This window comes from Parus major, chromosome Z, assembly GCF_001522545.3.
Source record: "Parus major isolate Abel chromosome Z, Parus_major1.1, whole genome shotgun sequence".
Classification (NCBI taxonomy): domain Eukaryota; kingdom Metazoa; phylum Chordata; class Aves; order Passeriformes; family Paridae; genus Parus; species Parus major.
The window spans coordinates 36801541-36817140 of record NC_031799.1 but is presented as its reverse complement, the minus strand read 5'-3'; the positions used below and the strand labels follow the sequence as shown (position 1 = coordinate 36817140).

The following is a 15600-nucleotide window of genomic DNA, read 5'->3' as shown; positions in this document are numbered from 1 at the left end:
TTGTTTTATTGTGTTACTTGTTTTTGTTTGCTCACCTTTTATCAATGAGAATAAACGTGTGTGTCACTGTTACAATAAAGTATCTTTAAAGCTGGTGGCAACCTGTATTTAACCTGCATGTACATAGAAGAGAAATACAGTCACTAAAAAACCTTCTGACTCTTAGAATGTGTGTTTAGAAATAATCAACAGAGTGAAAAAAACTACTCTAATTTGTGTATTACCTTAATTTTTTTGATATAGGAATCACTTTTCAAGAAGTTCAATTGCTGCTGGGGGCCAGAAAGGAAAATCTTATTACACAATTACATTCACAGTGACTTTCCAACATAAAGATGATGTGTGCTACTTTGCTTACCATTATCCATATACATACTCAACTTTAAAGGTGAGAAGCTTATTTTCTGTTACATAAATTAATATTTATCGGCTGGAAGCAGTGCTAATTTGATGGAGTGTTTGTGTTAAATTGCTTGTATTCTGCTGTTCTATATAAACCTTTTGATAATTAAAGCTGCTATAACTAAAATAATTTGAGATCTTTTTAGGTTTATGAATAGTCTAAAGAAGTCTTCTGAAGCTTTTAATACTAAGCAAAATTAATTTGCCTAGAATGTCTCATTTGCCTCTGTCACAGCAATAAAAGCAAAGCAGAGGATTCAGTGGCCAGTGTATAGAAGCTTTAAATGCAGCTTTTCATGAAACTATGCTGGCTTTTGAAAGGAGTACCTCTTAAGAGATGTTATAAGCAACTGCTGCTTCCAGCAGCTCCTAGTCCTGGAGGTTCCTGGAGGTTCCTCCTGCCCAGCCGCTGGAGGCCAGCCAAGGGACCTGGGGGTCTCTGTTCCAGGCTGATGGATGTTGCTGCTGCTTTCCTATTTGCTTATATATTCACTAGTCTGAGTGTGTATCCCAGGAAGAGAAAGAGACTTACGCACAAACACTTGTGCATGCCCACTCCCCCAGGCAGGGCTGGCTATAGGGACTGGCACAGACAAAGTGCACTGCTGTCTGCACTATCCTGACTTGTGTACCTATTACAGACACCCCATCCTCCTCTGCAGTTGGTATGGATTGCTAGTAAAAGTGCTAGTAAAAGTACAAGCCTGCCGGTTCTCTAGGATCACAAGCATGCTTGTAGAACACCGGCATGGCCCATCCATGGCATAGCCCTGCCTCGATCCCACGTCTCTCTTACCTGCTGTGCAGACTTCCAGTTTGCGGTCTAGTCCAGCCTCATTCTCACTAGCAAACAGGTGTGTGCACTTGCACACTCCTCTCAGAGGCATTCTGCACTTGTGGCTCTGTGCCAGTGCCAGCAGGGGCTGTCTGCCTGCTAGATACCCCTCCCTTGACCTGGGGCCTATACTCACTGGGTAGTTCACCTTCAAGTTCAGTAGCAAGTTTCACATGTGCCCCCACATGCATTGGCTGCAGGGAAGATGCATGTGCTTGCCCCACCCATCCCTAGCAGCTGCCACCAGGTACATGGTCTTGTAATGCATGTTCCTTCTTCAGGTGTTGTCACTGAGGAACTCACCCCTAATTGTCCTACCAGACGTCTTTTGATGTACTCACTGTCCTTGCCTCAGTGGCTGAACACCAATTTGTTTACCCACTGCGGTTGCTGGCAGTGAGACATCCCCTTGCTTCCTTGCTGACACCACTGACTGAAGAGTGCCTACAATCCCTACAGCTCCAGCTGCTGGCATCTGCTTTGAGTCCATCAGTAGCTGGGACTTGGAACTCATAGCTTGTAGTACCCATGCTCCCGAGAGGCTGGCTTCTCCATCTACTGATGCTGAGACCCTTGTGCATTCCAGTTGTTGAGCCCAAACTGAGTTACATCTGTCCTTTTAGTTGCGCTAGTCCACACAGCACTTGGATGCACAGGGTAGAGAGAGTAAGGCTGCACAGAGAGATGGCTAAGGGCACACTGTAGGAATCAGGTGCCTGGGTTCTGTATGGTACCACAACCCCATCTCAAATGTCCCAAATTAGCCGGTGCCTCTTGTTTATGAGGTGATTCTCTCCAAGTCTTGGTCTGTAGATTCTTAATGGCCTCTTCAATGAGAGGCTGGTGACTTTGTTGATTGCTGTGGGTTCCGTTACATCTCATTTCTCTGCTCCTGTGTATTGATTCTTCCTTTATTTATTACTACTTTGTGCAGTGAAAAGGTCCCTGATCAGACAACCTTAATGAAGCAGAGGTTCTTACTTTCCATATACCCTTATATATGTACCATCTGTGTACAATAATTTACCCTCTTCATCTTTCTCAAAGCAGTTGGAAAACCAGACTCTAAACTGTTCAATCAGTCAGAGACGTAGAAAATGGTATTTCATGGTCAAAATTATCCTGGAAACATGAACATTTTTTAGAACATCTCAAAGATCTGTTAAATAGTACCTTTGAAATATGCTGTCATATGTGACTGCAAAGGATTTGAAGTATTTTTTCATTATTTTTGGGGTGAAGATGCATCTTAGGAAGCTGGAATCTATGCACAACCCTCAGCAGATATATTTTCGGCATGACGTTCTCTGTGAGACCCTGGCTGGCAACAGCTGTCCATTAGTCACTATTACAGCCATGCCAGAGTCCAATTACTATGAACATATCTGTCAGTTCAGTAAGTATAAGTCTTCTTTCTCATCAGCTGAAAATAACGTAAAAATTGGTATTCATAGAAAAAATTTAGTCTTAACCATTATGCAGTGCAAAAATAGCAATGTAAAATAAAGTTAATGAATTTTGTGAAACTAAGAGACATCAGTGTTCAGGATATGCTTTGTATTTAATAGTATGTATTTGTGGTAGTCAAAGATATTTATATCTTAAAATGTAAGAGTATTTATTCATGTATTTTAAATTTTTCCTACTAGGTTTGTACATTACATTTTGCAGGCAGCACTTCTTGGAAAAGAATACTGGACAAGTAACTTTTTCCTTAAAATGCTGAGGTTATTTGCTTGTCAAAAAAAATCTTTCATAAAGCTAACATCTAACTACTGTGATTTGAAGTGAGCTTTTTCTATTTCCTGGTTTGTTTATTCACCTCAGTACTTTTCTTGGCTATTGGGAAAAAGTCATGAAAGTCATATTGTAACTACCAGCTCAAACTAGTTGTTGTATATGATCAAATTTAAAGCTCCTTTGTGATAGTTCTGTAATTATCAGTCCTTCCAAAAATATTGTGGCAAGCTCTATCAATAATACCCATACTCAGTAATACTCAGCTTAGAAGTGTTTTTTGCATTGTAATAAATGCAGTGGGCTATTGGTTCTTTTTCCAATCAATCAATCAATCAATCAAACTGTTTACATAGCTTAAATCATATTTTTCAATTTCTATGGCTATCTCTTTTAGGGAATCGTCCTTATATATTCCTATCTGCTCGTGTACATCCTGGAGAGACTAATGCAAGCTGGGTTATGAAGGGAACACTGGAATACCTTATGAGCAATAGTCCAAATGCACAGTGTTTACGGGAATCTTACATTTTCAAAATTATTCCCATGCTCAATCCAGATGGTGTCATCAATGGAAAGTAAGCATGTATTTACTCACAACTATTTAACATGTACTCTAATTATTTGCATCAATGTTTAAAAATTAAAGTCTAAACTAATCCTGCAAAGATACAAATGCAATGCTTAAAGCAATAAAAAGCAACAGACACTTGCAATATTGCTGGAATTTTTGGCTTCTTAAAAGGCAGTTACATTCCTTCACAAATTTCAGTTTTACAAAAATAATTTCAGTTGTTCATGTATGATAATCATTCCTACATGATTTGACATGACATTTTAATTGTCTTTCTGTCTTGGATTTCTGTAAGAGTGTTATATGAGATTACACCTGCATTTAGGAAAAGCTAAACAAGTTCATGGTCTTTTTGAAAAAAAAAAAAAGTGCTTTGTATTTGAGAAAGCCTTTTGCATAATATTTTTAAAAGGTGGGAAGTTAATAGGTGTGCGAGACAAAGGGTAAGGGAGTGTCCTGGTTTGATTGAAGTTATTAATAGTAGTTATTTCAACTTTTTGCTACACTTTTCTTAATAAGTTTAAGGGATATTTCAGAACCTTTTGAAACTGCTATGAGTAAACATTGAGCAGTCTACATTTACTTGGCTGCAGGGAGTTCATATGAAATGGAGATTTTGCTATGGTGAATCTACAGTTTCTATTCATCTATAGTAGCTACTATTTTAAAAGGTTTTTTGAACAAAATAGTAAAATTAAAACTAGTTACAGATTTCAGTAGAACCTTGTCTTTATATATGTAAAAGGATGCATATACTAGAACATGTGTAATTAAATAATTCAGGATACAGGGGCATTTAAGAAAGCTGTTCCAGTAGACACAGTCTAAAGGCAAATGTAATGATGATGTCTGCATGTTCATGAAATCCTGCAAGTTTGAATGTTCTTGCTGATAACTGACTGAATACAGAGATGATATTTTTGTTTGATGGGTTGTTTGGGTTTTTTTTTCTCTTTGTTTTTCTCACAGCTTGTTGTCTCCTAACATGACTTCACATGTCAAGTATTAGATTTCTAGTTGGCATTAATCTTTAAATTACAGAAGACACCAAAATTGTAAAGATACCATATATATGAAATTACTGATTTTGATCTAGAATTTGGATAGAATTTCAAGCCTTCAGTTTCAACAGCAAATAAGTAATATTACAGTTGACTTCACATAAGAGACTACTTCTATTTATTTTTAGATTTTCTGTAACATATCTTAGAGCACCCCAAACATTTCTATTATTTGGCATGTTAGAAAATTTAAGTTTGTTTCTTGCCAGACTCCTTCCAAAGAAGCAGTGATGATGAGGAAAACTTGAGGTGGGGGGGAGGCTTATTTAAAAGTATGATAATACAGACTACATCATGCGTTTTTCCACCCCCCCAAAATAGCCACCGTTGCTCTTTAAGTGGAGAAGATTTAAACAGACAGTGGCAAAATCCAAATCCAGATCTGCATCCCACTATTTACCATGCTAAAGGGTTACTGCAATATCTGGCTGCTATAAAACGTTTGCCTTTGGTAAGTATGTGTGTGTAAGCAATTCTGAATCTTTTAAACTTTCTCTATGTAGCTAGTCTATAAATTAAACATTTTGATATGGTCTTGTAAACCATGTCACACTTAAATTTGACTGGAGAACTGGTCCTCAGCAAACCTGTAGATGTAAATCTTTTACCTTTGCTAGGCTAGAAGATTAAACCTTCCTTAGATGAATCGCACACTTTTTGTTTTAACGCACGAGTTAATTATGTAAGGGATTGAGTTGCCCAATTCTTTGGAATGTTCAACTGTACAAATAAAAAATAATTGTCTATTACTTTCATAAAATGTTAGTTCCATATGCCTTGGGTTTATTTTCCTAAATGATTTATTATAGGTCTACTGTGATTACCATGGTCATTCTCGTAAAAAGAATGTATTTATGTATGGCTGCAGCATCAAAGAGACGATGTGGCATACAGGTGTTAATGCTGCCTCTTGTGACCTGATGGAAGACCCTGGTTACAGGGTAAGTTTGACATTTGTGCCTTTTATTTGGCATGGGTTTGGAACATAATTTGTTTCCTGATCCTATCCTGTGCAAATAATGAGTCTATACCTTAAGCAGACTTATTTAAAATAACTTCTTTTTAGTTTGTGAGTGTACTTCAAAGTACACTTCGTGAAGTGTACTTTGAGCTTTAAACATTGCACATATACATGTTTCTTTACACCAATATTTACTTTTTTGTGTTTAATATTACTTTTATAGAAAATAGATGGAAAATATGCTTCTGTACATTTATAATTACTATATTAAATAACAAGTCATCAAAGCATGGCAAACAATGTTCTAGTGACATGGCAAAAATTAAATGGAATTGTTCTGAGAAATACTCATTTTTGTATATGGAAATATGCACAATTCCTTTTTATTTATTCTTTATATAAAGATGTGTAGTTAAGACATGTAGTTAAGCCCTTAATTAGGTATATATAGTAAACTTGCATGAACATATCCTCTGCATTGTATAAGCTTTCAAAAATGACTTGTTTCTTGGAGTGTTACCTATTTCTTCTGTGTCTCCCTGCACTGCTGCTTCATGGGAACTGCAAACCTATATTACCTACAGGTATCCAGGCCCCATGTTTTTTTGAAAAGATTCAGAGTTAAGCTTCAAAAGCATGTGAATATGTGTGAAAACACTTGTTATGCATCCTTGAGTTTAAATGAGTACAGATGCTTTCTGTTTTTTTTTTTTCTCTTTAAATCTCCCCCACAAAAAAAAAATAATCTGTGGCTTTTTGATTTTCTTGTGTGATTTCTTGGATGTTGTGCCAGATGCCAGTCGTGTCTGCTGCTCTTAACACATTTATGTGGGGTTTTGTCACTTCACCCTGCACTCCTGTAGTGCACAAAATACAGTAATCAGTGAGGGCTGTTGGAAAAAGCCTTTCATTTTCAAAAAGGTGGACTGAAATGTTTGGGCAAGCTTACACTAATGGGTTATGTATTACTACTGAAATAATAAATTTCAAGAAGTAATGTATTTCATCTTAACTGACACCAATAAATACTGAAAAGAACAGTCATTTAGCATTAGTTAAAAATATATATTTGCTTGACCTTTTCACTGAAACTGTCATGTAAACAGTTATACTGAACTTTGATTCACATGCTTGAAGTGAAATACGCATCCAGGGCTTTGCTGAATACAAATGGATTTTATGTATTAATAAAATACTGCTTTTGTTAGTTCTGTAGATGAGATTTCTGAAGCAGTCTGCAGTTGAATTAAATATTTATGTGGAGTATGTGTGCTTAATTTGAGCAAACTTAGCTTGGTGAGTTGGGAGGGATGGTGATCAGCTGAAGAATTCTCTTGTATCCTGATCCTTATTCAAATGACTAACACTTTTAGTGACTGAGCCTGAAAAAAGGGATTTTAAAAGCTAGGAAAAGCCCTGAAGTCACTGTCACTTGCACACACTGAGTTTTGAAAACTCGAGATGGAGAGTTGTTTCTTTCTTATATTTTTTTTTTTTTAAACTACACCAAAAATTCTGGTACCAGTTTGTGATTATATGGTCTCTTTTCACCTCATTCTCTATGAGAAGTAAAAGAATCAATCACTGTATTTTTCAAATTGCTGTCCTGCAGGCACTCCCCAGGATCCTGAGTCACACTGCCCCTGCATTCTGCATGGGCAGCTGCAGCTTTGTGGTGGAAAAGTCTAAGGAATCTACAGCACGAGTTGTTGTCTGGAGAGAGATAGGAGTACAAAGGAGCTACACAATGGAAAGCACATTATGCGGATGTGACCAGGGCAAGTATAAAGTAAGAGGATACATCAGTTCAATATTTCTTACTTTTTAGTTTCTTCCCTTTGCATTGGTATCTTATTCTGTAACCCTGCTTGCTAAATTCTTGCTTGCTTTAAGCTTCTGAAACCTTCTAAGGTCTATGTACACTAATGCTAGGATGAAATGATACAATTTTCAACTTTGTAGGTTGCATAGCAGTTGTGCTTATGGGCTGTTTTAACAAGATTAATATTAATCATTGCTTGTAACACATGGGTATGCATGTAGTTAAAAAAACCCAGAACTCTTCTGTCCAGCAGATTATTGGAATTGGGTAGTAGTAATGCCAATACTATAGTAAAAATCTCCTTTACATATGGCCATTTCAGACTTCACCATGGCAGATCATGGTTCTTCAACACATATCTAGCAGTGTCCCTTAAAGAATTTTGCCATAAAGCTGTGGAACTGGGCTTAAAAATCAAAACTCTTTTGGGTTACCAGCACTACAAATTACACATCATCTCTGAACTCACATAGGTGTGTGGCTTCTTGACTTAAAATTTGCTTTCATTTTCCCTCCTTGAAAAGTGTTAACAGAGCTGTGTGAAAACAAAAGGTGACCCTTTTGGTAGTGTCTCACTGCTAGCTAGCATGCATGGAAGAAGTGGAGTTCCTCTACTTGAAAGTTGAGTTTAGGAATGCTAATCAAGAAAATGATCATAAACATCAAATAAGGTGCTTGACAGAAAGAGGATCAGAAGTCTGGGAGGGCCAAAACAAAAAAAAAGAGTTGAAACAAGATATACTCAGTATATTTATGTGTGCTCCAACATCTGTGCTTATATCCCTAGACAGTAGGAAGACAGATAATTTTTCCAAAATTTCAGTAGGCCTGTAAGTACTGCATTTTGTCAATTAACAACAGATGCATTCCTGCTGTTGTCAGAATATTCCTCAAGTGACATCATTATAGAGCTTGTAGAAAGATAACTCACCCAATTTGCTTATTTAGAAATTTTGAAAATATTCTTAAATGGACTCTCATGGCTTTAGCAGTGTTGCTACGGGAAGTACTTATGAGAAGTGAATTGAAGATGCTTTGTGAACAAACTTTCAAGATGCTTAAACATCCAAAGCTACTCTTCAGTAATGAAAGAACAAAATGGCTGAATTTTGTGGAAGAATCATTTACTCAAGGGAAGGGCATTCTTTTATGTCATATAAACTAACTGATGAGACTAAATTACTGTTCTGCCATTCATTTTATGGAGTAAAGCGATTTGTCATGACTCAGAGCTCTTAGTCATCTTCTGAACATACAGGAAGATTCTTAATTTTCTCTTCACTATAATAATGCTCTGACTTACTAAGGAAATACATCTAAAAAGTCAAGGTTACTGGACTTAAGCAAAGAGCTGCATTTCTCCAGGGAGAAGATAGAAGAGATGAGAAGGCTTAAGCTCAGGGTTTGGGGAGCGGGGGGGGGGGAGCATTTTTGTTGTGTTGTTTGGTTTATTCTTGGGATTTGTTTTGTGGAAAGAGAAGGGGCAGTAACTGTCAATAAACTTGGGTTATAAATTAGATTACATATGTCATATGTTATTCCAAAACAGAGAGAGGTTGAACTATAGAAATTCCCTTTCCTCCTACTTCCCATCCTAAAGAACATGAGAATTCAGATCTGAGAGATGAAAACATAAAGGTCTGAAACACTTGCTAGTCTCATTCTGGCTTGGGATCCTTGCTGAATTTTTTTCCAAAGCATGAAGACGATTACTTAACGATTTGGATCTTTGTGAAAAGAATACAGAGTCTTTGCCAAAGCTGACCATAATTTTTCTTTTTATTCTAATTTATTTTACTTGTATAGTGATGAATCTAGACTATTTCTAGCCAGAAAGCTGTTCAGCTAAAGTTAACTATTCTTAGCTCAGTTTAGGATCTCTGGTGACAGAGTTGTCTCTGGAAGCAATTTTTTTTTTGAGCTGGTCACATGGAATCTTTGTAGTCTATTGACAGTAAGTGCTGCAAATATAGGTCAATGATCTGTGATTCAAGATGTGGAAAAACAAACTATCAGGTGTAAGGATTCTCCAGGATCTACTATGAAGCATAATTAAGATGCCAGACAAAAGTACAATGTCTTCAATGACTCATGCCACCTGAAAAGAGAAATCGGCTTCTTTCCTGATTGGAGATTAATACATTTGGGAGTATTGCTTGACTTTTAAGTTAATTGAAAAGATCCTGTTATCTGGCAATCTTACAACACACATAAAGAGAAGACTGCAGGAAATAAAGATTTGGTTAACAAATTTCTCAGAAACCATGATTTTTTGGTCTCTAGAATTCAAGTTCTTAAAAATGATTATTTCATTGTAACCTCTGCTGAATAAGAAATCAGAAGGCCTACATGATATTTTACTGTCCAGTTGACTTCTCCAAATCATTCTATGGCTGTTTTATTAACTACATATTATAGGAATATTCTTCTCCACTTAGGTCACAGTCTGCTGTGCCTTTGCTTTGTATCTTTTTTTTCAAGTAGAAAATTTAATCACTGAGATAATCTACTGATATGAAGTTACCGTCATGACATGCTTAGTAAGGAAGACTTTAACACTCCATTTAAAATCTTGTTGTTTTGAAAAAAATCGTATAAGGTATAGAGAAAAAGAAACTAAATTTTGTTTTTTTTTTTTAAAAAAGAAGCTACGTAGAGATGGTTTAAAAGCAATGCCTGTATCATGTAAGTAACTTTAATAGGCCTCAGTTAAATGTACTAGAACAACAGTTGAAGATCATTAGAAGATAAAGAAAAGGAGTAGAATCAAGGCTTCAGTGAAAATAAACTTGACCTCATAAACTTGACCCCTTAGCAAGGGAGACTGATGATGATGATGATGATGATGGCTAAACCAGACTTTGGATCTTGTTTCATGGAAATGAAGAGGTTTGGCTGATGGAAGAATCAATTAAGAAATTTGGTATTTGGCATTTGTGTGATATTACATTCTCCCTTATGATTAAAAGAAATGAAAGAAGCAAATCAAGATTCGGCATGAGGCTTTTACCACAATTGTGTAGACCCTTCAGTGTAGTAAGTTCAAAAGTTATTCTTCAGGTGTTTCCCGATTATCCACCTCCAATCTGATCCATTTAGGTTTCTCTTTAGTTACATCCTTTTTCTGCTGTGCTAAAAATAGCAGCTACGGAACATGCGCACGCTATTTATCTTTATAACAATTGTCTTTGCACTTTCCTTCATGCTGTACTCTTGTCCTTTTTCAACTTTGAGACACTCCTGTTAGACATAGCCTGTCTTTGAGGAACCTGCCAACTAACGATAAATTCTTCAACAAATGCAGATGGTAACTGGAAAAGTTTCTGAACCATCAGGCTGTGCACATTAGTAATCTGTGTAACAGTGAGATTACTGTTACCTTTCTCCTTCCTCTTCTACATACTTGTTGCCTCTTGACCTTAATGTTATTTTAATCTCTTTGGGGCAGGGACTGTGTCTTCCTGTGATTAGCGTAGTGGAGCCCCACCTATGATTGGGGTCTTCGAAAGTTAATGATGTGCAAACAAATAGAAAACAAAGCCAAAAAATTGGCCTCTGTGGATAAGGTACTGCACTGAGTGAGGAGAATTGATTTCTGTTCCCAGCGGGGTCAGTGACATGCTGTGAGACACTGTGCAAATCGCTTCAACCCTCTCTGCCTCCATTTCTCCATCAGTACAGTGAGGATAATTCTTCCTTTATTAATAAGTGCTTTGAAACCTACAGCACAAAAGCATTATAAAAGAGGTAAGTAGTATTACTATTAAGAATAATACTCAAATATTCAACTCTTGTTCACTGCTAACAGGTTTCCGTACCATTTGGCCGGAGGATGGCACTGTTCAGAGTCATGGATATAGCTTTATCTTTCTTGTTACCAAAAAGAACCTTGCTTATGAGTACTACCAAGGCAAAAAAAAACTCAGAAGAAAATCAAACTTTTCTTCTTTTAAGAATGTTCAATACAGCACATGGAGAATGTGTGGGCTGTACCATTTCTGAAGCAACATACTTTCTTTTAAACCTTGCATTTTAAAATGCAGTGTCAGTGTGGCAATACATACAAAGCTTGTGTGGTTTGGTTTTTTTTTTCCCCAGCTTTTGGTAAAAAAAATCCTGCTTCATTTTTTTTTGCCTCTTTTGTACTTGATGTCTTAGCTTACCACCAATTCTGGCTCTTCTGTTTTCCTGTTTGTTTTGTCAAAGCTTCTTTTTAACTAATCTGTGTATTAAGGGGCTTAGAACATCCGAGCTAAAATCCTTTCAAATTCTACAGAGATACAGAAATTGCAAAGGGGGAAATCGGGTTGAATTTGCTAGTGTATATACAGTTAGTACTAGCTAATTGCATAACTGTTGAGGCTCAGTCTAGATTACTCTCCTTTCACAAAGTAGTTGAGGTTAGGTGCTCTGTCCCTATATACTGCACTTGTGGCTAAATTAAAAGTGTGGAATTACCTGATGGGAGAGTTTATCGGATATGTAGACTTGAAGAGCATTGCATAACTTCTGTCTTGTAAATATTCTTTTCACAAGAAAATGCCTGTCTATATAATTCAAGTTAGGAAAGAGCTGCGACTTTTGAGAATTTGTTAGTTTTAATTACTAAGTAGGTGAATAAATGCTTTCAGAATTAACACATGTAGCCTCTAGCTTATAGGTGGGGAAGAGATGTCAGTCTTATGGAGTAACTGTTGCCTTAGATAGTCTTACCTATGTGTCAAAACATGGCAATGAACTTGATCACAGCTATGATATTCTCTCCTTTTTTTTAATTCTGATTGATGGAATTTACATTGAGGAATCTTGTATTTGAAATTATTTATATAAATCTTGTCTGAAAATTTTAAAAATAATTTATACTTATGAATCTAGACATTGTCTCTCTTCTAATGCTACTGGGAAAAGGTTTGTTAATATTGGTGTGGTAAAAATGTAGACTAGGAAGCTCCTAAAAATGTGGATGTGTCTGTTTAGCCTCTGAGGAGTCATGTAGAAATTCCTGAGTCTTCTCTGATGCTCTTTCTAAGTCCTTATTCTACAATTCTGATTTGTTCTGTTTTAAAAGCAAGAAAATGTATTAAATAAAGTAAGAAAATATTAACCAAAGTGGGTCCATCTGCATGTACCTATTTTGTATTTTTGAATCTTTTTTTCAAATTAGGGGTTGCAGATAGGTACCAGAGAACTGGAGGAGATGGGAGCAAAGTTCTGTGTTGGCTTGCTGCGTTTAAAAAGGATGTCCTCACCTTTGGAATACAATCTGCCTTCTAATCTGTTGGACATTGAAAATGACCTGATTGAGTCAAGCTGTAAGGTGACAAGGTAGTACACTTTTATTATATTAACTTTTCTTTCAGGAAAAAAAGTGCTTTGTTTCTCAAGTGGTGTAAAGACTCTTCCAAAAATATTCTTCCACTCACCAAAAATAACACTGGTGTGTTGTGATCTGTTACTGTAACAATAATCTGAGTATGTTGGAGACCTATTGGCTTTAAACTTTTAAAAAAAAAACAATACAGACAGACTGTATGTCACATTTGTTGCTGGGATAAACACTAGCAATTTTAATGTAATTGGGGAGTTCTTACAGGCTGTAAAATTACGTAGGTCTTAGGTCTCAATTGTCTCTTTCCAAGTTTTGGGGTTTTTTTTGTTTTTCCTTTTTCTTTTTGATTTGCTGTGGTATTAAAAATGTGTTTAAACAGACTTAAAGTATATGAGTTAAAGCACTAGGAACTGTAAGTATTTCTTCCAAACTTTATTTTTCTTGTTTCTTCTCTGTTGGTGATATATAACAAGTGGTGATATTCTTCAAGATTCTATTCTTAAATTCTTCAAGAATTTGAAGAATTTAAAACATATGAAATATTTTGGGTCACAAAAGAAATTTATATGCTCAGTAGCCAGGTTACTAAGTTGCCAGATCTTAAAGCTATATAGCTATATAGATAGGATTGCAAATGTATGCGTACATTGCATTTTTCCATTCATATAATTCATCACTGAAGTATCCACATGTACATGGTAACTAAGGATGGACAGCAAATAAGTGATTTCAAATGTAAGCATACTTTTCTGAAAATGTGGCTGATAGACTAATAAAGCTGAGTTCCAGACTTGAACTGGAATGAAAGAACTTTTCATTGGAAAGGAGTAAGGTTTACATGGTATAGTATTTCTACTAATGTTGGCTCTAGCTCCAATCTGGCTAAGGTAATAAAGTGGGAATTTGGGGAAAAAATGAGATTCGTTACTGCTTTTGGACAGCTGAAGCAAGGAAGTACTTGATAGTGAGACTTACATTGGATGTTAGATAAATAAGTAATTTATCTGTAGACCATGAAAACCTAGCAGAGCTATGGGAGGGCATCTGTGACACCCTATGTCCGGGAAATAATGTTTATTTTCCTCATTCAGACCCAGCAGTGTTACTGGAATGCTGAGTATTGAGAGAAACCAGAGCTTGTTTACAGATAATAATGAAAAGTGAAGCAAAAGCTTGAAGGTGGTAAGAGCAATAACAACAGGAGGATGTCTTAGGAAAGTGGTTAAAATGTATGAATAGTAATTTTGATATGGTAGCTCCAGTGATGGTTGGATTCCCCCCAGTATCATTTGCTAACTAGTTGAATGTCAGGATGTTTGTAATGACTGAAATTTTACTGTCAGAAAAAGTTTCATGCTTGGTTAAAGCTGAGTTAGTGATTCCTGGAAAAGACAGTGTCAGAAGGTGGGTTTGGGGTAACCAAAGAAGAACTTCTTTAAAGTGTGTAAGTAGTAAAAGAAATTTTAGGGGAAATACAGGCCCACAGATGAATGGGGCAGGAGCCCTGGTGCCACAGGTCATGTAAAAGGCTGAGGTACTGATTGCCTTCTTCATCTTAGTGTTTACGAGAAAGATGAGCTGAGGACCCAGACACTGGGGAAGGATTGGAGCAAGGAAAGCTTACCCATGGTGGGAAAGGAACAGGTTAGAGAATACCTAAGCAAGCTAGTCTTACCAAAGTCCAGATGTCCTGATAAGATGCACCCACAGGTACTAAGGGAGCTCACTGATGTCACTGTGGGGCCAGTAAATAGTTTTTGAAGGATCACAGTGACTGGGACAGGTGCCTTTGAAGACTGAAGGAATGAGATGTCCAGCCAGATGTCTTCAGGAAGAACAAGGAGGAGGATCCAAGGAATTACAGACTGGTCAGTCTCACTGTGATCCCTGGTAAGGAGATCAAACAACTAATCCTGGAAAGTATTTCCTGCTACTTGAAGAGGAGGTGTTCACAAGTAGTCAACATAATCCTTCCCCTCTCCTCAGCAGTGGCAAAGCCTGCATATCTGGAGGATTGTGTTGTTTAGTACAATAGTGTCATGGACATACTGGAGATAGTCCAGTGAAGAGCTCCTAAGATACTGAAGGGGCTAAAGTGCCTCCCACAGGAAAGAATGCTGGGAGAGCAGGGACTGTTAGTCTGGAGTAGAGAAGGCTCAAGAGACGTATTATCAGTGGCTACAAATACCTGAAGAGAGGTTGTAAAGAAGGTAGAGCCAGTCTGTTTCCAGTGGTATCTGCTGACAGGCTAAGGTCACAAGTTATAGAGGAAATTGCATTCACAGTTATATACATAGAGGGGTGCCTTAGTTTTGGCCAGGACAGGGTTAATTTTTTACCATAAGCAGCAAGAGGCCTGGCCAGACCCTACTATTATTTGATACCATCTCACATCACTTGTCAGGGGCTGGAGTAAGAGACTCCCTCATTTCTGGTCAGGGCGGGGGAGAAAAACTGTGGCAGGTGAAGAGTCTGGTATTACTGCACTTTCTGTGTGAATCATTTTGTTGTGTTTTACCTTTTGTTATTAATGTTGCTGTTGCTCTTCCTTTCTTCTCTCATTGCTGCTTCCAGTAAATTGTTATCTCAACTTGTAGTTCCTCCAGTTAACTCCATTCCCAGAGGAGAAAGGAGGAGGGGGTGGAGCGAGCGAGCAGCATCTGGTTCAGTAGAGGCTTAGTGGGGGCACTGAACCACAGCAAATGGTTATATATTTATATTTGTTGTGAGGATGCTCGAGCAGTGGAACAAGGTACCTGTGGAGGATATGAAGTCTTACCTTGGTAGGGGTAAATAAGGGATATTTGAAAGCTGTCTCAGTGTGGTCCTCAGCAAGCTGCTGTAAGTAGTCCACTAGAGCAGGGGTGTTGGATGAAATT

At 37.2% G+C, this 15600-nt stretch overlaps 1 protein-coding gene across 6 annotated transcripts in view; it reads left to right on the top strand.

Annotated features, from left to right (window-relative positions):
- Positions 1-15600, top strand: part of AGTPBP1 (ATP/GTP binding protein 1) — a 64321-nt gene that overhangs the window by 34415 nt on the left and 14306 nt on the right. For 3 of the 6 annotated variants that reach the window (XM_015653035.2, XM_015653037.3, XM_015653034.3), the window contains exons 20-26: positions 244-388; positions 2480-2633; positions 3372-3552; positions 4931-5060; positions 5419-5550; positions 7183-7359; positions 12557-12717. In XM_015653035.2, the coding sequence (XP_015508521.1) occupies positions 244-388; positions 2480-2633; positions 3372-3552; positions 4931-5060; positions 5419-5550; positions 7183-7359; positions 12557-12717 (1080 nt within the window). The other 3 variants (XR_001525433.3, XM_015653038.3, XR_001525434.3) reach the window with 3 other exon arrangements.